The sequence below is a fragment of the Cricetulus griseus genome, chromosome 4 (assembly GCF_003668045.3).
Source record: "Cricetulus griseus strain 17A/GY chromosome 4, alternate assembly CriGri-PICRH-1.0, whole genome shotgun sequence".
In the NCBI taxonomy this organism is placed as follows: Eukaryota; Metazoa; Chordata; class Mammalia; order Rodentia; family Cricetidae; genus Cricetulus; species Cricetulus griseus.
Window position 1 is genome coordinate 217,118,204 of NC_048597.1, and position 25,352 is coordinate 217,143,555.

A 25,352-nucleotide genomic window follows, 5' to 3' on the forward strand; every position below is an offset into this window, starting at 1 on the left:
CATATAGTCTGTGAGAGTATGTGTGCACATGTGGGCATCTTCACTTGGGCTCATTCTTGCATGTGCATTACTCAGAGTCAGACACACATGCTTACCCTTTGTATACATCTACACCCCAAGTGCACTTGGGACCCCAAGGCTGCCTTCAGGTTTGGTGATTTTCGAGGATGACTCCCAGGACTCATGGCTAAAGTTTATTACAACAGAGTGATAGAAAGGAAGTCCCAAAGAAAGTAGGGACCAGCATCTGAGCTATCTCCTTGGAGTCCCACAGGATGCTCTCAGTTCCTCTAGCATGGGCCCAGGGGATTCACACACACACTGGTAGACTTACATGCCCATACATGGGCACAGTACACTCATAGAGACCTGCCCACACACAGACATGCAAGCACAAGCATATTTACACACTCACGTATGAGTGTGCACACGGTCTTCCAGGATGTTCTCATGCTGTTTCCTTTGGGGTCCTGAGATACCTCCTTCACAGTAGATCCATAATCAGAAGCCCCCACAAAAGATCTTAGCCCCAAACATGCTGATCTACAGGCAGGTAGTAAGAAATGACCCAACAATGCTAGTTTTCTAGACTCAGACTTCAGAGATTTTGGCAAAAGAAAAACACTTTAAAAAAAACCAAAAAAACAAAAAAACTATTGCCAGGCAGTGGTGTCGCATGCCTTTAATCCCAACACTCAAGAGGGAGAGGCAGGTGGATCTCTGTGAGTTCAAGGCCAGTCTGGTCTACAGATTGAGTTCCAGAACAGGCTCCAAAGCTTCAGAGAAACCCTATCTTGAAAAACCAAAATAAATGTTTTTAAAAACAACATTTGTTTTATATTAGTGAGTGTTTTGATCACATGTATGTCTGTGCACTACATGCATGTCTGATGTCTCTGAGGTCAGAAGGTGTTAGATTCTCTGGAACTGGAGTTGTGGATGGTTGTGAGCTGCCATGTGGGTAGCTGGAATTGAACCCAGATCCTCTGCAAGAGCAGCAAGTGGTCTTAACCACTGAGCCATCTCTCCAGCGTCTTAAAAAACATTATTATTGCCAGGTGGTAATGGCTCATGCCTTTAATCCCAGCACTAGGGAGGTAGAGTCAGGCAGACCTCTGTGAGTTCGAGACCAGCCTGATCTACAAGAGCTACTTCCAGGAGAGCCTCCAAAACTACAGAGAAACCCTGTCTCAAAAAACCAAAACCCAAACCAAATAAAAACAAACCTAAACAAAACATTATTATTATTTGCTGGGGGTGGGGGGGAGGGTGTGAGACAGACTCTTTTTTTTTTTTTTTTTTTTTTTTTTTTTTTGCTTTTTTGAGGCAGGGTTTCTCTGTGTAGCTTTGGAGCCTATCCTGGCATTCTTTCTGGAGACCAGGCTGGCCTTGAACTCACAGAGATCGGCCTGCCTCTGCCTCCCGAGTGCTGAGGTTAAAGGCGTGCGCCACCAACGCGTGGCTGAGACAGACTTTTGCCACACTCAAATTTAGTGGTGCACGACTTTAATCCCAGCACTCGGGAGGCAGAGGCAGGCCGATCTCTGTGAGTTCAAGGCCAGCCTGGTCTATATAGCAAGTTCTAGTTCACCCAGTGCTATATGGTAAGCTCCTGTCTCAAACAAAACAAAGTAAAAATAGCTTTGTTTCTCCAGACTTTTGGGAGAAAAGGACAAAGTGGGAATGGCCACTACATATGCCAGTTCACTTTATAGCAAATGTGACATCTCAGTGTTCAATGGGAGGTGGTCCGTGGAATTCTCTTCTCCAGGATAGAATGCTGCCTTTGTGTGTCCTTTCTTGCTGCCCCCAGCCTGAGGTACACAGAGGATGTCTGATTGAAAAGCACTTATCTTGGGGCTGGAGAAATGACTCTGTGGTTAACAGCACTTGCTGCAGTTGCAGAGAACCTGAGTTCGATTCCCAGCATCCACACAGTGGCTTACAGCCATCTCTAACTCCAGTTCCAGGGGATCCAACACCTTCTTCTAACCTCTGAGGGCACCAGGCACACATATGGTGAACATTATACAGGCAAAATGCTCATATATACAAAATAAAATAAATAAACCAAAAACTAATGAAAGAAAAGTGCTTATCTTGATATACAGAACATACGGACACTTAGGAGGCATGAGCATGGCAAAGTGACAGCGGTGCCATGATGAGGAGATGAGGGAAAATGCAGAAAGTAGCATTCAGAAGACCTGATACCCAGGGACACACAGTCTTCTATCCTATGAGAGCCAGACCCGCGGGCTGACCCATCCTGTCTGTGGTAGGGCCAAAGGCTGGATGCTAAGCTGACTCTGTGTCTTCTTTCCTGAAGGCAATGTGCGCTGGCAGCCCTCTGTGATGTCCGGAAATTCCTCAGTGAGGAGGGGGGACATGTGGCGGTGAGTGTGACACCCTACACAACGGATTCCTCACCACCACCCTGTCTACTGTCCTTCGGGTTCCTGGAAGGGAAGCAGGGTGGGTTGGGTGTGCCCCTGAATGCCCACGGGTGCCAGCCAGAGGGGTAAACATGCATAAGCTATGCAGCAGGAAGTGTGTGGGTCAGACGTTCCCCGGATGCGTATTTACATTTAACTCTGCAGTACTTCCTTCTAGAAGTTAGGGCCGGCAGCATACCTCAGTCTTTCACACATATGACTAGTCTCCTGGCACAGGGGTCCTGCCCTGCCCATAGTTTACTATTCCAAAAAGCCGCTGAGGCCAGGTGAGGAAACCCTCCTAGAGTGGTGACTCCTGCAGTCAAATGAAGTGTGTAAGCAGTCAGAGCTGGGGACTCTGGCCCTGTACACCCAGCCACTGGATCTATCTCCTCGTGGAGTTGTGCCTCCTCGGGGGCTCTTACCCCAGCTCCAGCCTGCATCATGGTGCTGGCACTGCCACCACTCCACGGGCTCCTTTCTCCTCTCTCCTGGGACAAGCACCTGTTCTGGTCCTATAACCTGGTCCCCTTCACTTTGCTTTGCTGACCTGTTTTATTGAAAGCTAGGATGTGACCTCCAGCACAGCGTAAACTGAGTGGGGTGGTGCTTGCCTGTGGCTCCGATACTGTGGCAGTAGAGACAGGAGGATCAGAACACCCATGGCCGTCTAGGGAGTTGTATCCAGCCTGGGATGCCTGAGACCCCACTTCTAAACAACAAAAAAAGTGCTTAGGAAATATGTGGGTTGAGGTCTTGCCTGGTAGAAGTAGTATCTTTTTTTGTTTGTTTGGGTTTTTTGGAGGTTTTTTTTGTTTTTGTTTTTCAAAACAAGGTCAGTTGTCCTGGAACTCTATGTAGAACAGCCTGGCCTCTGACTTACAGAGATCTGCCTGCTTCTGAGTGCTGGGATTAAAGGAGTGTTCCCCCAACCATCCAGCTTCAAAAATCACTTCTTAATAAGCCACCTCTATCACTTTCTGGCAACTCAACCTCCCTATACTTCCCATTTTCTTAGCTGCCTTTTCTAGAATTCCTTGTGGCACCAATTTTTATTTTTTATTTTTTAAGATGGTTTCTCTGTGTAACCCTGTAACCCTGGATCTCACTCTATAGACCAGGCTGACCCCAAATTCAGAGATTCACCTGCCCCTGCCTCCCGAGTATAAGCCACCACACCTTTAATGTGGCTCCATTTTTCTTCTTTTTCTTTTCTGCTTTATTTATGAGTGCTCTGCATATACACCTGCAGGCAGAAGAGGGCACCAGATCCTGTGAGCCCCCATGGATGGGAGCCACCATGTGGTGCTGGGAATTGAACTCAGGACCTCTGGAAGAACAGCCAGTGCTTTTAACCTCTGAGCCATCTCTCTGGCACCTATGGCTTCATTTTTTCAAAACCTTTCCTCAAGCTGGGTGGTGGTGGTGCATGCCTTTAATCCTAGTACTCGGGAGGCAGAGGCAGGCGATCTCTGTGAATTCTAGCCTAGCCTGGTCTACAGAGCGAGTTCCAGGACAGCTAGGACTACACAGAGAAACCCTGTCTCAAAAAGCCGAAAAAGGGATGGAGAGATGGCTCAGCCTTTGAGAGCACTGACTGTTCTTCCAGAGGTCATGAGTTCAATTCCCAGCAACCACATGGTGACTCACAAACACCTTGAATGAGATCTGGTGCCCTCTGCTGGCCTGCAGGCAGAAGACTGTATACATAATAAATAAATAAAATCTTAAAAAAAAAAAAAAAAAAACCGAAAAAGAAACAAACAAAAGAGTTTGATTTTGATTTGAGGGAAACATTCCCAATATTTTTTTTTCTTTTTGGTTTTTCGAGACAGGGTTTCTCTGTGTAGCTTTGGAGCCTATCCTGGCACTCACTCTGGAGACCAGGCTGGCCTCGAACTCACTGAGATCCTCCTGCCTCTGCCTCCCAAGTGCTGGGATTAAAGGCGTGCACCACCACCGCCCGGCAAAGGTTTTTTTTGTTTGTTTGTTTGTTTTGTTTTTTCAAGACAGGGTTTCTCTGTGGCTTTTGGAAGCTGTCTGGAACTAGCTCTTGTAGACCAGGTTGCTGGTCTCGAACTCACAGAGATCCATCTGCCTCTCAATATTTTTTAAAATATATTTTTGAACATTTCTTTTTTCTTTGCACATGTGTGGGAGTGTGCCACAGCGCAAGTACAGGGATCAGAGGGCAACTCACAAGAGCTGGTCTTCCTTCTGCCTTGTCAGTCTCAGGTATTGAACTCAGGGCACTTGGCTTGGTCATACACACACACACACACACACACACACACACACACACACACACACACACTCCCTTGAAATGTAATAAAAATAAAAAAAAGGAACAGAAAATAAGAGATTTGTGGCTAGGCATGGTGGCACACACTTGTAATCCCAGCACTTGAGAAACATAACCAGGAGGAATTCTGAGGGTTTGAGGCCAATCTGTCTTACGCAGTAAGTTCAGAGCCAGCCTGATTACATGGTGAGACCCTGTCTCAGCCCCTCACAAAACAGATTCAGCTCACAGTTTTGAGGCTGAAAGTTGCAGATTGGACATCCCTACCCCTATCACATCTGGAGATAGGAAACCACAGGATAGATAGACCAGACTTCTCTAGCTCTCTTGGGAGAGCTTGAACATGACCCTTAGGAGAGAAACCACATCCAAACCATAGCACCAGGCTTAACCAACCGGTTCTACTAAGATTTGGCTGGTCACACATGACCTGAGCACCTGCTGTGTTCAGAACACTGCTGCTTGCATTCCTCTGTGTAAGACAGGCCAGGCTGGTGACCTGGGCAGCAGGTACCTGGCAAGAAGCCCAGTCCCCAAGGATGCCTGTAGTGTAGCCTTGGGTAGCCTTTTGCTTCCCCAGGGCCAGAATCCTGAGCTCATCCCCCTTTGGTCCTAGGTTTTTGATGCAACCAATACCACCCGAGAACGAAGAGCGATGATCTTTAACTTTGGGGAACAGAACGGCTACAAGGTGAGGTCTCCTGGGTTGTTGGCACATCTGGGCCCTCCGAGGCTCCTTTCGCAGCCTCCTGGTGCTGGGCATTAGGGTTGCTGAGTGTAATTTGAGATGGAGATGTAGTGGGGGAGTCCCTTAGCTAGAGGATGCAGGGGTCTGGTCAGCATGGCCATGGGCGGCAGGGAGAGACCCTGGGGGGAAGTGCCGATCACTAACTGTGTTTGCGTTTCTGCCCTTGCTGTAGACCTTCTTTGTTGAATCTATCTGTGTGGATCCTGAGGTCATAGCTGCCAACATTGTGGTGAGTGGCGCGTCTGGCTGGCTTCCTTGGGATGGTAATGAGGCAGTGGCAGCGAGGTCCCTCTCCAGGTTTGGGTTGGTGCTTGGCCTGACCTTTCATTGATCTTGAATTTTGGGAGAGTGGGGAGGCAGCTGAGCCTGGAGTCCTGAGGACCAGTTGTGAGGAGGGTTGTGTGCCTCCTGTTCTTGCCCCTCCTCTCTCTTCTCCTCTCCCATAATCCCTGGGCAGCGGGAGAGGAGCTTCAGCCAGGGGTGGGCTGGGTACTTCTATTTAAGATTCAGACTGGATTCTCACTCTTATTCTTTACTCCTTGGTTATCTAAAGAATAGCCATGTCAGCCAGACAGTGGTGGTACATGCCTGTAATCCCAGCAATCCCAGCACTTGAGAGGCAGAGGCAGGTGGATCTCTGAGTTTGAGACCAGCTTGGTCTACATAGTGAGTTCCAGGTCAGTCAGGGCTACACAGAGAAACCCTGTCTTGGAAAAAGAAAAAGAAAAAGATGCCCATGTTGGTTTGAAAAATAATTCAGGGTAGAGAGAGAGCCTTAGGCTTCCCACTGGGCCCCAGGGTGAGAGACTAACTCAGACCTGGGAGCTTCGGAACCATTCCTGATGGGAGCAGTCCCCAGCTTGGCTCCAGCCTCAGGCCCCCAGCCCTGACCTAGCCTGGCCCCACCTCCCCGATCCCTGCCTAGCTGTGTCCTTGCTTTCTGGCTCTGTCTGGACTCCAGCCCTGATGTGTCCTTCCTTTGTTCCTGGCTCTGGCAGCAAGTGAAGCTAGGCAGTCCTGACTATGTCAACCGGGACAGCGACGAGGCCACTGAGGACTTCATGAGGCGCATTGAGTGCTATGAAAACTCCTATGAGACTCTGGATGAGGACCTGGACAGGTACCGCGTGTGGCAGCTGCGGCTGCAGTGAGCCAGGGCTGGGCTGCAGTGAACCTAATTTCTACGCAGAGGGTCTTTCCAAAAGGCATTTGCAAACACTTCATGTGTTTCTTTCACCATGCAGTTGGGGAAGGAGATGCGGGCTAGGCTGATCTTGCCCATGAACAGCAGTCAGTGGCCAATGCTTGTCAGGTCCGTCTGCCTCCCTCTGGGACAGAAGAGCAAGCAGGAGTGCTGAGTGGCCAGGGGCCTTAAGTCCCTAGTGGGTACCCAGATGAGGGTCCTGCAGCTGGCATCAGCAAAACTTCAGCCAAAGGCCAGATAGTGAGTAGTTTATTTAGGCTTTGGAGGGTTCACAGTCCCTGCTGCAGTGAACTGACTGTGCCATTGTCCTGCAGAAGAAACTGTAAATAAATGGCCATGGGTGTGTTCTACTAACACCTCATAGAAAACAGCTTGTGGGCAGCAATTGAGCGGCAGCTCAATTTGCCAGCTCCTGAATCTTGGCATAAGTATAGCCAGCATTACTTAAACAAGCAGCAGTGAGACCTTGGTGAAATCTTGCAGTCACCATAAATCATAATTACAGGAAGATGTGTGAGTGTAGGTTGTACAGCATTAGCTGGAAGGCTGGGATATAAATATGTGTTTGGGTGTTTATAATTGCATAAGAATATGCAATGCAAGCCCGGCGTAGGTGGTGCACGCCTTTAATCCCAGCACTTGGGAGGCAGAGGCAGGCGGATCTCTGTGAGTTCGAGACCAGCCTGGTCTCCAGAGCGAGTGCCAGAAGAGGCTCCAAAGCTACACAGAGAAACCCTGTCTCGAAAAAACAAACAAACAAACAAACAAACAAAGAATATGCAATGCATACAAACCAAGGAACACAAGCAGCTGCTAGAGGGATGCCTTCTGAGGTGTTTGTAGAATAGTGGTGCCTGTGTCATCCATGGTGACACATCTTTCTTCCCTCTGCTGGGCTCTGCAGCCAGGCTGGAGCTGAATGGCACTTGGGCCTCTCCATGTGTGGCTTTGTTGTTTCCCCTGGTCTCCCCAGCATTGCTTCTTGTCATTCTGCAATGTCACTGCACTAGTGGGGCTTATCTGGGACGCCCCAGGTAGGCCCCAGGTTGCTCCTGGTTTTATTGATAATATCAAGGTAACAAACATATGTGGAGATGCGTGATCTTTCTAGACAGTGAGAACTCACATGGGAATATCCAGGGGACGGTTGGCTAAGTCACAGCTCACCCCCACCACTGCCAACACAAGGGCGCTCTCCAAGAAGAAGCATCGCACACATGCAAAGTGGGGAAAGTGGCCAAGTTGGGTTTGCCAGCTGCTGTTGCCAGCACGGTCCTCCTGAGCGTCTCAAACACTGGTTACCTGGTGAGGAGAGTGGCAGCTCCTCAGCACAACCCTAGGAAAAGCTGTCTCAGTTCAGCTTACAGAATTCAGAGGGAGGCAAGAAGGGGTCTGGGAACACACAGGCAGCTCTGGTACACGCCATGTCGTGACTGGACTGACGGCTTCGCTAGATGTCCCCTTTGAAGCACGATGAGTGTCACTGCTACCTCACCCCATCACTTGCACACTGGCTCACAGAACGGTGCTGTGATCAAATCCAGGGTTAGAGTTGCAGGCCTTAGTGAGGGTCCCTATGGCTTCCAAGGGCCCTGCCACCCTCACAGGTTCTCTCTACCTTCTCTCTGGCAAGGGATCTCTCCTACATCAAGATCATGGACGTGGGCCAGAGCTACGTGGTGAACCGCGTAGCTGACCACATCCAGAGTCGCACTGTTTATTACCTCATGAACATCCACGTGACACCCCGCTCCATCTACCTCTGCCGGCATGGGGAAAGTGAACTCAACCTCAAAGGCCGCATTGGTGGGGATCCTGGCCTATCTCCCCGAGGCAGGGAGGTCAGTGTGTGTGTGCGTGTGTGTGTGTGTGTGTGATGCACAGGTGTGTGCGTCTGTACATTGGCACCTTTGGGTGGTAGGATGGGTATAAGAATATGTAGGGCTTCTGTAGCCAATGTGCAGTCGAGGTGGACAGCCTTTATTGGGTCTAGAATGTCGTCGGGAAGGTGATGAGGCACCACACAAATGTGCTTGAGCAGATACCAGCGGAACCCTTTCCTGGCAGAGTTAGTCTAGCGTTAGAGTGGCCTGAGTCCCAACTGTGCTGCTAAAGGCCTTGACACAGTTGGTGGGGGTGCAGTCTGAGGGCTCACAGAAGAGGTCACATGGCCTTGGGACAGTGGCTCAAGACGGGGGAGCCTGATAAATATGGGATTGCTCTTGGGACCTCAGGAGAGTGCACAGAACAGCACTTTGATGTCGGCATCATGGAAGTCAGTGTAATTTTTAAGTAAACTTATTTCCTGAGGTTGGACTGCACCCTACAGGCCCTGAGCTTTGGTGCCCTTTGAGGTAGCCCAGGACCTGTGAGGCTGAAGACGCTGTGATGTGTTTCAGTTTGCCAAACATCTGGCTCAGTTCATCAGCGACCAGAACATCAAGGACCTGAAGGTCTGGACAAGCCAGATGAAAAGGACGATCCAGACGGCGGAGGCGCTGAGTGTGCCTTACGAGCAGTGGAAGGTCCTCAACGAGATTGACGCGGTAATTACTGTCCCTTCCTCCCCTGCCTGCCTCTTGGGCACTGTCCCTTGGGTCAGGGAAAACCTTCCTTCATTTGTGCTCCGTGTGGTCTGGAGAATGGTGTGTGATAGTCATATGTCTGGGGTTTAAAAGAATTATTGATGTCTTTTGTGTTTGTGTGTCTGCACTTGGTGATGCCAGTTGCTCTCCTGGGAGTCAGCCGACAACCCACAGGAATTGGTTGTTTTTCCACCTGTGTGAGCCTTGGTGGCAGGCAAGCACCTTTACCTGCTGAGCTCCTTCCTCACTGGCCCTACTTGCAATTTTAAACAAATGAGTTTCTTAAAAACATAGCAAGCCTAAAGTAAAAGAATTAATAGTCAACGGCAGACAGTTTGGATCTCAGTGCTCTGCCATCATCACACGGGATGCTCACACTCAGCTAACAGCGGTCTTGTTTTAACTATACCATCTCTTTTGCTACTGGGTTATTTTAAAGCAAATTCAAGCATAATGTTTCATTTCTGTTTGTATTGCTGGAAATGAACTAAGAAACCTTTTTTAAAAAAAAGTCATTAGCAGCAGGCATAATGGTTCATACTTGTGAACTCTCCACCTGTGAAGCTGAGGCAGGAGGATTGTAATGTGTTTAAGACCAACCTGGGCTATAGAGTTAAAAAGGAGAAGGAGGAGAAGGAGAAGGAAGAGGAGGAGGAGGAGGAGGAGGAGGAGGAGGAGGAGGAGGAGGAGGGAAGGAAAAAAGGTGGCCACACCTTTAATCCCAGTACTTGGGAGGCAGAGGCAGGCGGATCTCTGTGAATTTGTGGCCAGCCTGATCTACAAAGTGAATTCTAGGACACCTAGAGCTGTTACCCAGAGAAACCTTGTCTTGATAAAACAAAACAAACAAACAAACAAAAGAACACCAGAGGTAGGGGTGGGGTTTTCCTGAACCTGGCAGTTACAGAACCCTGAGATATCTGATACTAGAATACGAATTTGGTGGATTTCCTTCTTTTCTGAGCTTAGGCTCAGAAAAAACAAAAAACACTCTTTGTTCTTTTGTGCCTTTTTAAGGATTTTTATTTGTATTCATGTGTGTATCTGTATGAGTGTATGCCATGTGTGTGGCTGTCCATGGAGGCCAGAAGAAACCCTTCCAGAGGAATCTCACACAAGTCCCTTCAAGCACAGGCTTGTGACCTCACTGCGGCTGTGGCTCACACCTGGCAGGTGTAGCTGGGTTCTCTGCAATTACAGTGGCAGCCAGGAAGTCTGGCTCAGCTTGGGGTCTCCTTCAAGCCCAAGTGCTTGTTACCAAGATTCATCTCTTGAGGCTACAGGAGTGAGGGCCTGCTGTCTTCCTAGCACCACTTGCTATTATGTAAGCTCCTTCAGGCCAGCCATAGTTCTTGGCCACATGGGCCTCTTAGAATTTGACAACTTATTTCTTCAGTCAGTTAGAAAGAACCTGTCTCTGTAGTCCATAAAATGGACTCTCAGAATACAGTGTGACCGTGTGGTTGACAGGGTGGTGCTGCTTAGAAGCAGCTCTCAGACCCTGTTGGCAAGGATCTTGGAGAGAAGGCCTGACTCACTCACAGGGGCCCCTCACAGTGCCGGCTTTCTCACTGTGGGTTCCTCTCCCGCTGTCTTCACAGCTGTCCAGTGGGTTAGGCAGTGGGAAGGAAGGAAGCAGTTGCAACTTTAGTTGAGACACATTCACTGTATTGTTACTTAGTCATACTAAGGTACCAGCAAGATGTCATTTTACTATTGTCTCTGATTTCTGTGTGGCTGAAATTTCCGTAAGAAAAGTTTGTAAGTAAATGTACCAGTTTCAGAGGCTGTAATTATATCCTTCAAATTCTCTGCATCCTTAGGTTTTCTTTGTAAGCTTGGTTATCATAAAGTAATAGTTGAGTGTCGTTATACTATAATTATGACCGTTTGTTTTTCTCACATTTCTGTTTTTGTTCTCTATATTTTACTGTTTACTGTTTACTGTAGAATGCTTGCCTAGAGTGCAGAAAGCCCTGGGTGGACTCCCTAGCAGTGCATAAACCTGTCATGGTGGCATGCACCTGTAATTTCTGCCTTGGGAAATAGAGGCAGGAGTGAGAAAGTTCAAGGTCAACCTTGGCCACAGTTTGAGGCCATCTTGGGCTACATGAGACCTTGGACTAAACAGAAAAACTTAGAAAACAGATTCTTGTTTCTACTTGTTCTTGGAGTTTTAGGGCAAATATCCTGGCTCTAGGAGCCTCTTCACCCACTCCAGTATGACAATCAGAGACAAGGCAAAAGACAGAAAAAGGAGATGCAATCAGTGTGACCACTGTTGATATGGGCAGATGCAGAGTTCACTGACCCCTCAATCCATCTTCACAGATTGAAAGGAAGTCTGAGATTCCTTATAAAGGGGAAACAAAGGAGGGAAGGGTTTGAGGTTTGCACAGTTGCCAGAACAGGAAGTCTTGGTTGGTCAGGCCAGTGGTGTGGTCATGGGCTCCTCTCTAGTTCAGGAGAAGCACTCTGTCACCACTTGAGGGGACAGTCTGGCTCTAGAGAGATGATTACAGGAGCTCCGGGATACAGCTCACCGGCATGGGTGAGCTCGCCATATGCAAAGCCTGGGGCAGTTGTAATCCTTTGTCACGAGGGTGTTCATAGTCTGTCTTGTCTCTGGAATCCAAAATAACTTTCAGAGGAGAGGAGGGAAAATATCAAGGAAGCTAAATAGAACCAGAGAGGGATAAAGTACAGGTAGTTAGGCTGACGACTGGTCCCTTCTTCACAGTGACAGTAACGCAAGGGCTTATAAAGCAACTGCTCACAAAGAAATAGACAAGTGATATGGAAGTGGAGAAGCATATTGTGTTGAGCTGACCTAACGGTCAGATGACAGCAGGAGGAAAGGTCAGCCCATGAGCTGGGATGGCCCCGGCGAAGACCTAGCCTGGGAGTGACCAGCTCACTTCCCTGCCTTTGGTCTCATCCTCATGGCCTGGTAGGTACAGTGCAGGATGGTCAGCTCCCTGCGGTCAGAGCGGAAGAGAGGGATGAGGAATCTGGAGGTACACATGAGATGGCCCAGTTGGCACCCAGCCCTCTCCAGACAGGCTTTCTCTGTGTAGACCAGGCTGGCCTCGAACTCAAGAGGTTCACCTGCCTCTGCCTCCTGAATTAAAAATGTGTACGTACCACACACTCAGCCCAGCGTCCCCCTTTAAGTTTTTGTTTGTTTATTTTAAATTTTATTTATTTATTTAATGTAGATTGGAATTTTGCCTGCATGTATGTCTGTGTGAAGGTGTCAGATTCCCTGAAACTAGAGTTAGAGACAGTTGTGAGCTGCCATGTAGGTGCTGGGACTTGAACCCGAGTCCTCTGGGAGAGCAGCCATTGCCCTTAACCACTGAGCCATCTCTCCAGCCCTTGCTTCTTTGTTTTTAAATGACATTTATTTGTTATTTATTCATGCATGTCTTTCTTTGGGTGTCTGTGACACATGCCACAGCGTGTGTGAAGGTCAGAGGACAACTTGCTGGAGTCAGCTCTCTCCATCGTGTGGGTCCTGGGGACTGAACTCATGTCACTAGACTTGGTGGCCAATGCCTTTATCTGCTGAGTCATCTTGTCAGCCCCCAGCACGCTCACCTGTGTCAGCTGAGCGTGGTAGTACACGCCTTTCATTCCAGCTTTTGGGAGGCAGCGGCAGGAGGATCTCTGAGTTCCAGGCCAGCCAGGGCTACCCGAGAAAACAATCAATGTGGCTGTTTAATACCCCTGTTGCGTCTGCTTGAGAAGCAGCTCATGGCCATGCTCTGTGTTCCTCTCTGCGTGCACAGTCATATCCCTTCTCTGACCGCTTTCAGAATCCCATTGATCATGGTTTTGAGAATTTAATTATGATCTGCCTTGTTCATGACTTAACTTGCTTGTAGGTCACTCTGCGACAAAACTTTTCCTGAGAAGATTCTACATTCATACATGTGTGTGCGCACGCCCAAATTCCTGTGAGGTGTGTGTGTATGTTTTGTGTGGGGTGGGGTGCATGTCTGTGTGGGGTGTGTGTGTGTGTGTGTGTGTGTGTGTGTGCGCGCGCGTGAGGCATATGCATATGTGTGTGCTCATGGGTGCATCCAGAGGCTAGAGGAGGAAGTTGGGTGTCCTACTCCATGGCTCTTCCTTTGAAACAGTATTTCACTGAATGAGCTGGCGGCCAGCAAGCCCAGGGACCCTCCAGTGTCTGCCCCACAGCCCTGGGATTGCAGGTGTATGTGGCCTTGCCTAGCTTTTACATGGGTGCTGAGGATTGGAACTCAGGCTTTCCTGCTTGTACAGCAAGTGCTCATACCCTCTGACTGTCCCTCTGCCCCTGGTTCCTTTAGGGTGTAGTGAGGTTTCTGCTTTTTCTTACTAAGCTTTTGTGGGGATAGTTTGTTTCTATTGCTGTTTGTGTTTTCAAGTTCATTTTTACTTCTGCTTTTTCTTTCTGGTTTGGAAAGTCTGACTGACTATTGCTTTGTGGCTGGAGCCCTCAGAGTAGTGTTTCCACTTCTGGTGGTTCCTTTGCCTCTGGCCTTCTTTGCCCAGCCTTAGGCCCACGCCCCATGAATCACCTCTCACAGTGGGAGGAGTGCAGCCTTCAGGTCACTGGGCTCAGAGATCCAGGTTTGTTCTTCTTGACCAGGGAAGTTGATGCATCCAGGGTCTCCATCCATTGCAGAAGCACAGATAGGACGGCCCTTCTCCAGACTGAAAGGCAGGGGGGAGGCAGTGAGCCCTTTACTGCAGAGGGCGCCCTTGAAGCTCTGGGGAGTCTAATTGTTCTGTCTCTTCACTGTTATGCTCTGTAGTACAGGAAATGCCTCTAAGTGGTGAGCTGCTGCAGTCTCAGGCCTCACCTACTTCCTCTCACGGTTCCAGTGGCTTGGTTCATTTTTTAAAATATGAAATGCTTTTTCTACATGGCTTGTACTTTGACTGTTTTCTCAACTTTTTGTGTTTGCTTGTTTGCGTGTGCTTGGGAAGGTCAGAGTTGACACTGGGTGTCTTCTCAGCTACCTCCCACCTTATATTTTGAGTCACAGTCTCTCACTGTGTCTGCCTGCCATGTGCTGGATTGTAGGCAGGCTACCATGCCCACCTGACAGTAAGTGGGGTCTGAGGATCTGAACCCCAGTCCTCAATCCTATCCAGCAAGTGCTTTACTCACTGAGCCAACATTTTATGTATTTTTCTTTACCTGTGTATGTGTGTGCCTGCTTGTCTGTATGTGCACCATGTGCAGGTGTAGTACCTCCAGAGGCCAGAAGAGGGCATCATACATAGCTTGCAGTTCTAAAACATAGTTCAGCCAAGTTCTCTGTCACTTCAGAACATTGATCATCTTTTCTCTGGTTTTTCACAACCAGCACTTTAATTCCTTCTGAGGCTTCACAGAACCCAGCATCCACATTTCTTTCTTTTTTCCTGTTGAAGCAGGATCTTGGTCTGTCACTCAGGCTGGCCTAGGATCTCATGATCCTCTTCCTCAGCCTCCTGAATATTGAGACTGCAAGTGTTTGCTTCCACAATGGGCTAGACTCACATTTACATTAACAGCCTGGTTATGGTGATGTGAATAACAGAGGTGTGTGTGTGTGTGTGTGTGTGTGTGTGTGTGTGTGTGTGTATTTGTACACAGTGTGTGTATGTGTGCATGTGTGTTGTTCACAGGGTGTGTGTGTGTGCACGCGTGCGCATGTTGTGTCTAGGTTCTTGGGTGTTGTGCACATGTGCGTTTGGGCGTGCATGAGTCCAGAGGTCAGCACTAATGCTGAGTGTTCTTCAGTCATTCGCCATCTGGCTTTTTTGAGACAGGGTCTCCAAGGACTCTCCTCCTGGCTCTGCCTCCCCAGTGCTAGGATGACAAATGTGTGCTGCCATACTAGCTTTTTACATGTACTAACAAGCACTTTACTGACTGAGCCATCTTCTCAACCTGACCAGGGCTTTTTTTTTTTTTTTTTTTTTTGGTGTTTTTGAGACAGGGTTTCTCTGTGTAGCTTTGGAGTCTATCCTGGCACTCACTCTAGAGACCAGGCTGGCCTCGAACTCACAGAGATCCTCCTGCCTCTGCCTCTGCCTCCTGAGTGCTGGCATTAAAGGGTGTGCCACCAACACCCGGCATGACCAGGGCTTTCTTTACCATCCCTGCTTCCCTCTAAGGCTTCCCACAATCTCCTTTAACGTTTACACTGTTACCAACAGACTCTGCAAGGCAACCTAAAATATTCTTCCTGCCTCTGTAACCACTTCCACATCCTTAGGGACTTATTACAACACTATTTCACTTCCTGATCTCAAAACAAGTATTAGTTCCTTAGGGGACCCATAGTGGTGTCTCACTCAGGTGAAGTAGGTCACGAGATGTTTCAGTCTCTTCAGTGCCTGAAATAACTGTTCAGAATTTTCCATCACCCTTCTTCTCTGCTGGTGGCTGACTGTATTGTTTTTTTTTTTTTTTTTTCTATTTATTTGTGTGGGTGTGTGGTGCCTGCAGAGACCAGAAGAGGGTGTTGGATCCTTTGGAACTTAAGTTACAGGTGACTTAAGTCACAGCCTGGGAGCTAAATGTGGGTCCTCTGGAAAAGCAGCAAGCATTCTTAATCATCAAGTAGTCTCTGTAGTGCCTTTGTTGTTGTTTTGAGTGTGTGCGTGTGTGTGTGCGTGTGTGTGTGTGCGCGCGTGCGTGTGTGCGTGCGTGCGTGCGTGCGTGCGTGTGTGTGTGTGTGTGTGTGTGTGTGTGTGTGTGTGTGTGCGCGTGCGTGCGTGCGTGTGTGTAGTCCAGGTGCCTATGAGGATCTGGGGCATCAGATCTCCTAGAGCTGGAGTTACAGGCAGTTGTGAGATGTCTGAAGTGGGTGCTGGGAACTGAACCCAGGTCCTCTGCAAAAGCAGGATGTCTCTCCAGCTCCATGTTGGTTTTTGAGCTGGGTCTCCTGTGGATCAGGCTGATCTCATCCTTGACCTTTGGCTTGTGAACTCATGATTCATTACCTAGTACACTCAGCTTGGCTTGTTTTGTTTTGATGTTGGTATAAGATAGTGTATGTGTTGTCTGTCTGTCCATCCATCCACCTCCCTGCCCCCCACCCCTCTACCACCACCAGCTTGCTCTTGTCCACTGTGGCCTGCTGTCTCCCTCCAGCATACAAATGAGTTTTTGTTATTACAATTCACAGAGCAGTCTCTACTCATATTTAGTAGTTCCATAATAGATAAGACTTAAGGCCATCGAGACGGCTCGGTGGGTAAAGGCATTTGCTGACAAGCCTGACAACTCATTCCTGCAAGTTGTCCTCTGACCATGCCATGCCATGCCATGAGCCCATGGGAGCACACATACACAATAAACTAACAGACAAGCAAATAATTGCAATAAAAAAAATTTAACCCAGGTGTAGTGGTGCATGCCTTTAATTGCAGTACTTGGGAGGCAGAGGCAGGTGGATCTCTGTGAGTTTGAGGCCAGTCTGGTCTACAAAGTCAGTTCCAGGGCAGTCAGGGCTGTATGTAGAGACCTAGTCTCAAAGGACAAAAAACAAAACAAAACAATTAAAGACTTAGGAAAATGCCCACATTAGTGCCAAGCCCTATATCAGCCCTGTATCACCCACTGGATAGCTGTGTGATGGATAGGTGGGGACTGTTTTGATGTCATCCTACAGACATGGCTGCCAGTGTACTCAGTGTCCAGAGAGGGTCTGCTTTTCCACGCAATGTAAGCTTTGTGTTAGGAGTGTCCCCTTGGCCCAGGAAATGCTGGTCTCCTCTGTCTGCTGCTGCAACCCAGTTTTGGTCTTTTCAGCCTGGCATGGGTGGTGTGATGGCTACTGTGTCTTCCTAGGGTGTCTGTGAGGAAATGACCTACGAAGAAATCCAGGACCACTACCCACTGGAGTTTGCCCTCAGGGATCAGGACAAGTACCGCTACCGGTACCCCAAAGGCGAGGTAGGTGAGAGCTGGAGTCTCAGTGCCGGCTGCCTGCCAGCACTGCTGCTTGTTTTCAGGGCTCAGATCCTTGTCTTTGAGGCTGGCAGCCTAGGTGTGGGTTTCTCCTCCATCAGTGCCCAGCTCTGTCTCCTGGACCTTTGCTCTTCCTTGGTTGGTGGGGTGGGGGTAGTACGACAGAGAGCAGGTATTAGCCATGTTGGGTCCCTCTCTGTCTTTGTTCCCCCCTTCATAAGGGTACAGACCTTGTGAGGGCAGAGCCTGAGCTGAGTGCCCCTGGCTCTGTTGGGTTTGGCTTTTCTGGGACTTCTGTAGCTTAGCCATCTTCTCCTGGGATGCCCAGGCCAGCTCCTTACTCAGGGAGTTGCTAGCCTTTTCCCAGAGTGCTCTAAGTGGCCCGGCCTCGCTCCAAAGGGGCAGCCCACCCTTCTCTCTGCCGGGACCTTTTCCCTTTCTTTGGGTGCTTTCCCTTGTCAGGTTCCCTGTCCTCCCCAGAGCTCCATGTGCCAACCCCAACTCTGCTTCCAGATCCATGGAGACCTTCTCCAGAGAGATTTGGCAAAGTGGTCACACTGCCACCATCCCTCAGAGAGTCCCTGTCATTCCAGACCCTGGGTCAGAAAGTAAGAATCACTTTGGCTGAAGAATCTCCTCCTGCTTCAAGGAGGTGCCCTGAGACACACATGTGGAATCGTGTAGCTCTGGGCGACATGAATAATTCTCACATTGTGCTGTGAGGCAGAGTTCAGGTTCAGAACTAACCCACATAGTGGTAAAGAGAACCAATACAGGATTGGGTAGATAGTGTAGTCAGTTTTCTGTCTTGCAAACATGATGACCCAAGTTTGATCCCCAGAACTCAGGTTGAAAACAAAACAAAAACACTGGTGTAGTGTGCGTGCCTGTAACCCCAGTACTGAGGAGGTGGAGGCAGATCAATCCTTGGGGCTTGCTGCTGGTCAACTTCTCCTACTCTGCTCCAGGCCAATGAAAGACCCTTTCTCAAAAAATAAGGTAGACAGCACCTGATAAATGGCATCTGAGGTTGACCTCAAAGCCTCCACATGTGTGTGGACACATACATAGAATCACTGAACATACCCCCTTCCACACACAGAGAAAATAATAATAAAATAATGAAAAATAAAAAAGAGTCATCCCAGAACCGCTAGAGATCAGCACAGGTTGGGCGTTGGTACCACTGCCTAGTCACAGGTCACAGCTTGGGGCAGGCTCTTCTGAGGGATGTACTTTGAAAGATGGGGAGAGATGGAACTGCCCCACCCCCATGCCTGATTTTTGGGTTAAAATGGAGCTAGGGGTTGTCCCGGGGGCCAGCAGGGGTATAAGGTCCCCATTATCACACAGTAGGGGAGGGAACAGGCAAGCAGATAATCACGAGGTTGTTCCTGGGGACCTCAGGTTCCTGACAGCACTCGGGAGGCAGAGGCAGACAGATTTCTGTGAGTTCGAGACCAGCCTGGTCTACAAGAGCTAGTTCCAGGACAGCCTCCAAAGCCACAGAGAAACCCTGTCTCGAAAAACCAAAAAAAAAAAAAAAAAAAAAAAAAAAGAGGAAAGTTCCTATTGTAGATATGAGGAGAGAACAGCCAGAGGTGTCTGGAAGAATCCAGAGCAGAAAGAGGAAGTTGTAGACCTATTATGTTCAGCAGACTGAGCCTGGCCACGAGCGAAGAATGGAGGAGAGAGAGAGAAACAAGACCCGGAGAGACAGGCAAGAGAGAGGGGACCAAGAGAGCACATAGCCAAAGTAGTTGGTTACAAGGAATGAGAAAGTCGGGGAGAGAAGCCCATGAGCTGGAGAAGTTTAGGGTAGGGGTAGGGTGAGAAGAGCCACAGGTACTTGTGGCTGAAGACCAGCATTGCTTCAGTATGCCAATAGGCACCATAGGTAGCCATTTATCCTGAGAGTCTTTGGGGTGTGTCTGGGGCCTAGCTCTCTTGGTCTTACCAGGACGTAGCCCTGGAAGGAGAAGGTGGCTTCCTTCCCAGGTTGTTCCCACCTCCCGCCCACGTTGGTCACCTCACTAAAGCAGCCCTCCAAGGGCAGCTGCCCACTCCATCCCCTCAGGAACTAGGCTGGAGGGAGCTTAAACACAAGAGTTAGCAGGTGGCTAGCTGCCCAGCACACCTGTCTTAAGGTTTCTGTTGCTGGGATGAAACACAATGACCAAGAGAAAGTTGGGGAGGGAAGGGTTATTTGGCTTGGCACTTCCACATTAAAGTTCTTCATTGAAGGAAATCCGGATAGAACTCAAACAGGGCAGGAACCTGGAGGCAGGAGCTGATGCAGAGGCCATGAAGGGTGCTACTTACTGGCTTGCTCTGCTCACAATGGGCTGAGCCCTCTCCCATCAATCACTAGTTAAGAAAAAGATCTTGTGGAGGGATTTTTCTCAATTGAGGTAACAACCTGTCCTAGAGTTTCTATTGCTGTGAAGAGACACCATGACCACGGCAATTCTTATGAAGGAAAACATCTGGATCCATAGGCAGCTAGAAGAGAGAGTGACACTAGGCCTGGCTTGAGCATTTGAAACCTCAAAGCCCACCCCCCAGTGACACACTTCCTCCTATAAGGCCACACCTACTCCAGCAAGCCCACAACCCCTAACAGTGCCACTCCCTATGAGCCTATTTTCATTCACACCAGTATAACTTCTTTCAGACAACTCTAGTTTGTGTCAAGTTGACCTAAGTCTAATCAGTACAACTCCTGATTTGGTTCCTACCCCTGGAGCCAGGCCTGAAGGACACCTTCGTTGCTTCCCTTTGCAGTCCTATGAAGACTTGGTGCAGCGACTAGAGCCTGTCATTATGGAACTGGAGAGACAGGAGAATGTGCTGGTCATTTGCCACCAGGCTGTGATGCGCTGCCTGCTGGCCTACTTCCTTGACAAGGCAGCTGGTGAGGGGCCTTGGCCAGGCAGGTGGGCTGTGTGCATGACATGGGGACATCCAGGCATGTATGGCATGTGAGCCCTGTCCTTCTTTGTCCACAGAAGAGCTGCCCTACCTCAAATGTCCCTTGCACACAGTCCTGAAGCTCACACCTGTAGCTTACGGTAAGGGAGTTTCCCACGTGTTGACCTTGGCTGTCTGTAGGGTTCTATGATGGTCCACAGATCTCTTCTTTCCACAGGGACTCATTCATTCATCCCCACTCTCCACCACATACTGTCTTTCTCAACCCCCCCCCTTTTTTTTTTTTTTTTGGTTTTTCGAGACAGGGTTTCTCTGTGTAGCTTTGGAGCCTATCCTGGCACTTGCTCTGGAGACCAGGTTGGCCTCGAACTCACAGAGATCTGCCTGCCTCTGCCTCCCGTGCCAGGATTAAAGGTGTGTGCCACCAATGCCCAGCCTCAATTCCCCTTTTCTATTTCTCTTCTCTCATTGTTTTGAGGCAGGTTTTTCCTCAGAAACTTCTTGTCTCACCCCCTACCCCACCAGTGCTGGAATTCTAATTGTGCACCTGATTTGCTTTTTAGTTTATAAAAAACTTTGTGTATTCAATTATGGTAGTGTATACTTGTAATCAATCAGAAGACTACGGTAGGAAGGTTGCCAAGAGTTTGAGGCCAGCTTTGGCTATATAGTGAGTTCAAGGCCAGCCTGAGCTACAGAATGAGACCCTGTGACCAGTGATCTTTGATCTTCCTTTAACCCCAGAATATTCTGGATGCAGGACATTTGTGTCCCTCCCCTGCCTTTTCCTGCACTGGCAGATATTCTGGCCACAGCCCACTCTCCTGCATCGTGCTTGTGGAAGATGGAGCTCCAGGGGAGCTGGGGTTATCCTCCCTCCTCCGGGGCTGACTGGACTTTCTATGATAGGATGGAGGGTGGGACTGGTTTGAGGGCACCAAGAGTTTGGATTTCCGTATTGATCATTGCCCTGTTGCTGCCCCGCCCACCCCCAGTCCCTGTGTAGGCAGCCTGGGTCCCCATACATGGATAAGCAGGAGTCTGACAAGGCTCCCTTGCCTCCTAGTGGTCCCTGGAGCTGTCTCAGGAAGGAAGGATTAGAGTAAAGCTGAGCTCGGTACATTCTAGCCTCCTCCTTAGAGTAGCTTTTGCCTCTCTGTGGCTCTGGCTGCCATCTGTGTGGGGATTGCACTGGCCTCTTCCTTTGACAGGTTGTAAAGTGGAGTCCATATTCCTGAATGTGGCAGCTGTGAACACACACCGAGACAGGCCTCAGGTAACACTGGGCTCACCGCTGGGGTGGTGGACATGTTCCCCAGGGGTGTTCTGACTACATCTTCAGGATTCCCAGTTGGGTCAGGGCCAGGCTAGGGTAACGGTGAGTCTCTTCCCAGGGCTGTTTTCTGTTTAGGTCTGTCTCCTGTGGCCAGGGTGGGGCTGTGGCCTGGTTAGGTGTTTCCCAAGGTCAGGCCTGGGGAGGGACCTGGAGCTGGGCTAGGGGAGGGACCTGGAGCTGGGCCACCAGCAGGAAGCTGGTGTGTTTGGCTCCCAGTTCTTAAGGCCTCACAAGCTCCTGAGCAGCCCTGACATAGCTCTGGGCTAGAGCTGGTCCTGGGAGGGAGAGGCTAGATGCCCATCGATGGGAGGTAATGATTCTGGCCTCCTTTGCCAGTCTAGGCATCATGAGCCTTTTTAAAAATTATCATGGGCTGGGTGTTGTAGTCGAGTTGGTAGAATGATTGCCTATCACACACAAAGCCCTGGATTTGATCCCCAGCAGGGCATAGTGACACATGCCTATAATCCCAGCAGGAGAATCAGAAGTTCAAAGGCATCCTCAGCTATATAGTGAGTTTGAGGGCAACAGGAGCTACATGAGACCCTCTCTCAAAAAACAAAACAAAAACAGTAACAAACCTGGGACCAACCCTGCCTGAAAGTAGGGATCTACCTGCTCCTACAGCTCCTGGGCTGGTCTGTGAGCTCACTCTAGACCATGAGAGCATATCTCTGTCCCTGAAGGCATAGCTGTGTCATGTTGCACTGGGCTACCACTCCTCACCTATTCCTCAGTTTCTGGAATCAAAGGAAGCCGTTGAGGGCTCACAGGGCAGCCTCATGGAGCTGAGAGAGGTCCCAAGCCCTGCCCCCCATTCTTCAGGCCTGAGAAACTGGAAGCTCAGCGGGCCAAAGATGGAACTGGGCTTTATGGTTTTGTGAGGTTCCATCCTGAAGAGATAAAACATGTTACAAACTAGATGTCCTTAGGCTGCTAGAGCCAGGAAGGAGGTGTACTCCTCTCCCTCCCCAGCTGACCGGTCCTCAGGCGGCAGGGGGTGTGGCCTTTCTGTGGGCAGCGCCTGACCTGCTTGCAGTGGCGCATGAGTGGGCCACACCCTCACCCCATGCTCGTCCTCTCGTCTGAGCACCCAGCAAGTGGTGCTTCATGCTTAGGGCAGGTTAGGGTCTTTCAGCTGAGGCCACTGAGGCAGGATGTGTATCTGTCTGGCCACAGTGATCAGGACAGCAGGAGTGAGGTGTCCCCATCTATTCCTGAGCAGGGTGAACAGCTTTTGTCTTTATTGTTGTGCAGAATGTAGACATATCCAGGCCTTCAGAGGAAGCCCTTGTCACAGTCCCTGCTCACCAATGACCACGTCTCATCCAAGACCCCCGGGCGGGCCCTGACTTCTCCAGGCCTCCTTGGTGTTTGCAATACTGATGATGTCACCACGCAGGAACACTCCTGGAAGCCATGGATGGCTGGCAACACTCAGAACCCCCAGCCTAGCCCACCTGCCTCCTTGTTGACAACCAGTGACAGAGTTGGGTATGGCTGCTGACCTGCTGCTGAGTTCCCTGGGCTTTGTGCCCTGCGCTGGCCTCTCTGCTACAGCCCTCAAGCAGCCTTCTCACCAGGCTGGCTGCTTCATGAGGCTTGCAACCTTAAATGTGACACTGAGACAAAAAGTCTCACTAGGACGTCCCCACTGTGGCCCAGCTGCCTGAAATGGGCCAGGTGACCCTTGGAGAGCTCTACCGTCCTCTCTGTAGCCACTCTTGAAGCCAGAGGCCAGATATTCGTGGGACCTCAGTGTATGCTGCCTCTGGTGAAGGGGAAAGCCCTTGCTTCCCACCTGGATGTCACCTATATTTGTGGTACTCACGAGAACAGCACATCCTCTTGGGCGTTTAACACTGAATAAATGTGGAGGGCAGCATTTGTAATGCCTTCCTAACGTCTACCAAGTTGTACACTGGAATATAGGGTAGCTGCAGCTCAGGCTGCCTTGTCCTAATTCCTCCATGGGGGACCGCGTAATGACAAGGCAGCCGCACGAAGTACCTTCTTGGTGCACTCACCAAAGTGCTCATGGAAACTGGTCTCCCCTACCTGGCTGTTGCTGTCACTGTCCACACAGGACTGAACACTGGTGACCGGGACATGCCTTTGTCATAAGTGGCTCAGAACTGTCAGATTGTCGTCTTGTTTGTTGATCTCCACCTGTAGGACTGAGGAAGGAGAGGACAAAACACAGGCAGCCCCAGCCAAGGGAGGAGTCCACAGCCCCACTCCAGTTTTGATTCGTATACAACTTAAGCCTACTGAAAACAGCCTTATGAAGCCTGTGCCTCTCATGCCCTGAGTTCTTGTGGGTCCAGGCAGTGAAGTCAGGCTCCATGTTCCAGCTGACCAGCAGAGTGACAAGCAGGCTGTGAAGCAGGGCAAGAAACTGTCTGTAGCAGCAATCAGTGCTCTGCTGGCCACAGAGCAGCCATGGGGAAGCCAGGCACTGCATCCAAGAACATTTCCAGGCCCGAATCTGGCGGAGCAGTCTACCTTTGGCAGCCCTGCCAGCCCTGGGCAGTGTAGCTTGCAGATGCCATCTGCCTCCAAGAAGCCAGTGCCATTATCCCCAGCCTGTGTCTCTCCTCAGCAGCTGTAGACAAACTGCTGCCCTGCTGGTGCTGGGCTAGGACTGGTGCATGACTCTCCTATAATCGTCTCATGAGACCTCCAAGTCCTAGCTTGAAGCTAGAGGACCATACCACTGCCTTTGGGGCCTGAAACTTTTGCTCCCTGTCTCTCAAAATTTGAGTGATGTTGGTCATGTTATCTCCACACACTTGTTAGCCATAGCTGCTGTGGTTAGCAGCTATGAATACGTAGCTGGATGCCACTTGAGGTGGAGACCACCAAAGCCTTTTTCCTCTGTGTCCAGGGAAGACAGGAATTGCTGGACTCAGGGGTATAAGAGCCTAGGGTTGGGGCAGAAGGACGTCAGTGGAGCGGGCATGTTCTGGACAGTCCCTCCCTCAAGCACCTGGAAGTGGCCTCTGCAAGGCAGCTGCATGCCAGCTGGTCCCCAGCTTTTAGCTGAGATGGCTCATGGGCAGAATTGCCAACACTGTCCTGCTTTCCTTAGAATATATGGTTTTGGATTTCAGTTGTACATTGCACTGTGTCCAGCATTCTTTGCAATAAATACTTTTTTTTTTTTTTTTTTTTTTTTTTTTTTTTTCGAGACAGGGTTTCTCTGTGTAGCTTTGGAGCCTATCCTGGCACTTGCTCTGGAGACCATTCTCACAGAGATCTGCTTGCCTCTGCCTCCCAAGTGCTGGGATTAAAGGTGTGCGCCACCAACGCCCAGCAATAAATACTTTTTTAAAGCAGTAATTTGAGATGGTATTTTAGAGCTAGTTCTGTCTGATTGTCTGTGTGGTCTGCTGTGATATAATCCTTCCATACACTGTGAAATGTATTACTCTCATTGGTTCATAAAGAAGCTGATTGGCCTACAGCAAGACAAGAAAAAGTTCGATAGGACAATCAAATTGAGGGCAAAGAAGGGTGGAATGAGGGACTCACCAGTCAGATGGAGAACTTTTGAGTTGGGCACACAAAATGGGATAGAGGTAAAAGCCATGAGCCTTAGGGCAGATCATAGATTAGCAGTGTCCCGAGCTGCAGGATGTCAACCTGGGGCAAGAGAGTCAGGGTAGGGAATGGGGACAAGAGACACAGAAAGAGTGACCACAAGACAGGATTCTGATCAAGTGGCAAACTTTACTTTTCTCAGGCTAGTTTATATAGTCAGCAGAGCAGGATATGGGGAGGGGCAGAATGGATTGTTTGTGCACCAGGTGTTAGTGTAGGCAGGATATTAGGAAGCCACAAAGAGGATGTTT

The 25,352-nt window shown here is 49.5% G+C and overlaps 1 protein-coding gene across 3 annotated transcripts in view; it reads left to right on the forward strand.

Annotated features, from left to right (window-relative positions):
• Nucleotides 1-24,664, forward strand: part of Pfkfb4 (6-phosphofructo-2-kinase/fructose-2,6-biphosphatase 4) — a 39,266-nt gene extending 14,602 nt beyond the window's left edge. For all 3 annotated transcript variants that reach the window (XM_027414621.2, XM_027414620.2, XM_027414619.2), the window contains exons 4-14: nt 2,330-2,396; nt 5,354-5,428; nt 5,658-5,714; nt 6,484-6,605; nt 8,323-8,530; nt 9,089-9,235; nt 17,112-17,216; nt 20,016-20,145; nt 20,240-20,302; nt 21,374-21,438; nt 22,756-24,664. In XM_027414621.2, the coding sequence (XP_027270422.1) occupies nt 2,330-2,396; nt 5,354-5,428; nt 5,658-5,714; nt 6,484-6,605; nt 8,323-8,530; nt 9,089-9,235; nt 17,112-17,216; nt 20,016-20,145; nt 20,240-20,302; nt 21,374-21,438; nt 22,756-22,815 (1,099 nt within the window). In that variant the 3' untranslated portion in view covers nt 22,816-24,664. The remainder of the gene's footprint in view (nt 1-2,329; nt 2,397-5,353; nt 5,429-5,657; nt 5,715-6,483; nt 6,606-8,322; nt 8,531-9,088; nt 9,236-17,111; nt 17,217-20,015; nt 20,146-20,239; nt 20,303-21,373; nt 21,439-22,755) is intronic.
• Nucleotides 24,665-25,352: the final 688 nt, after the last annotated feature.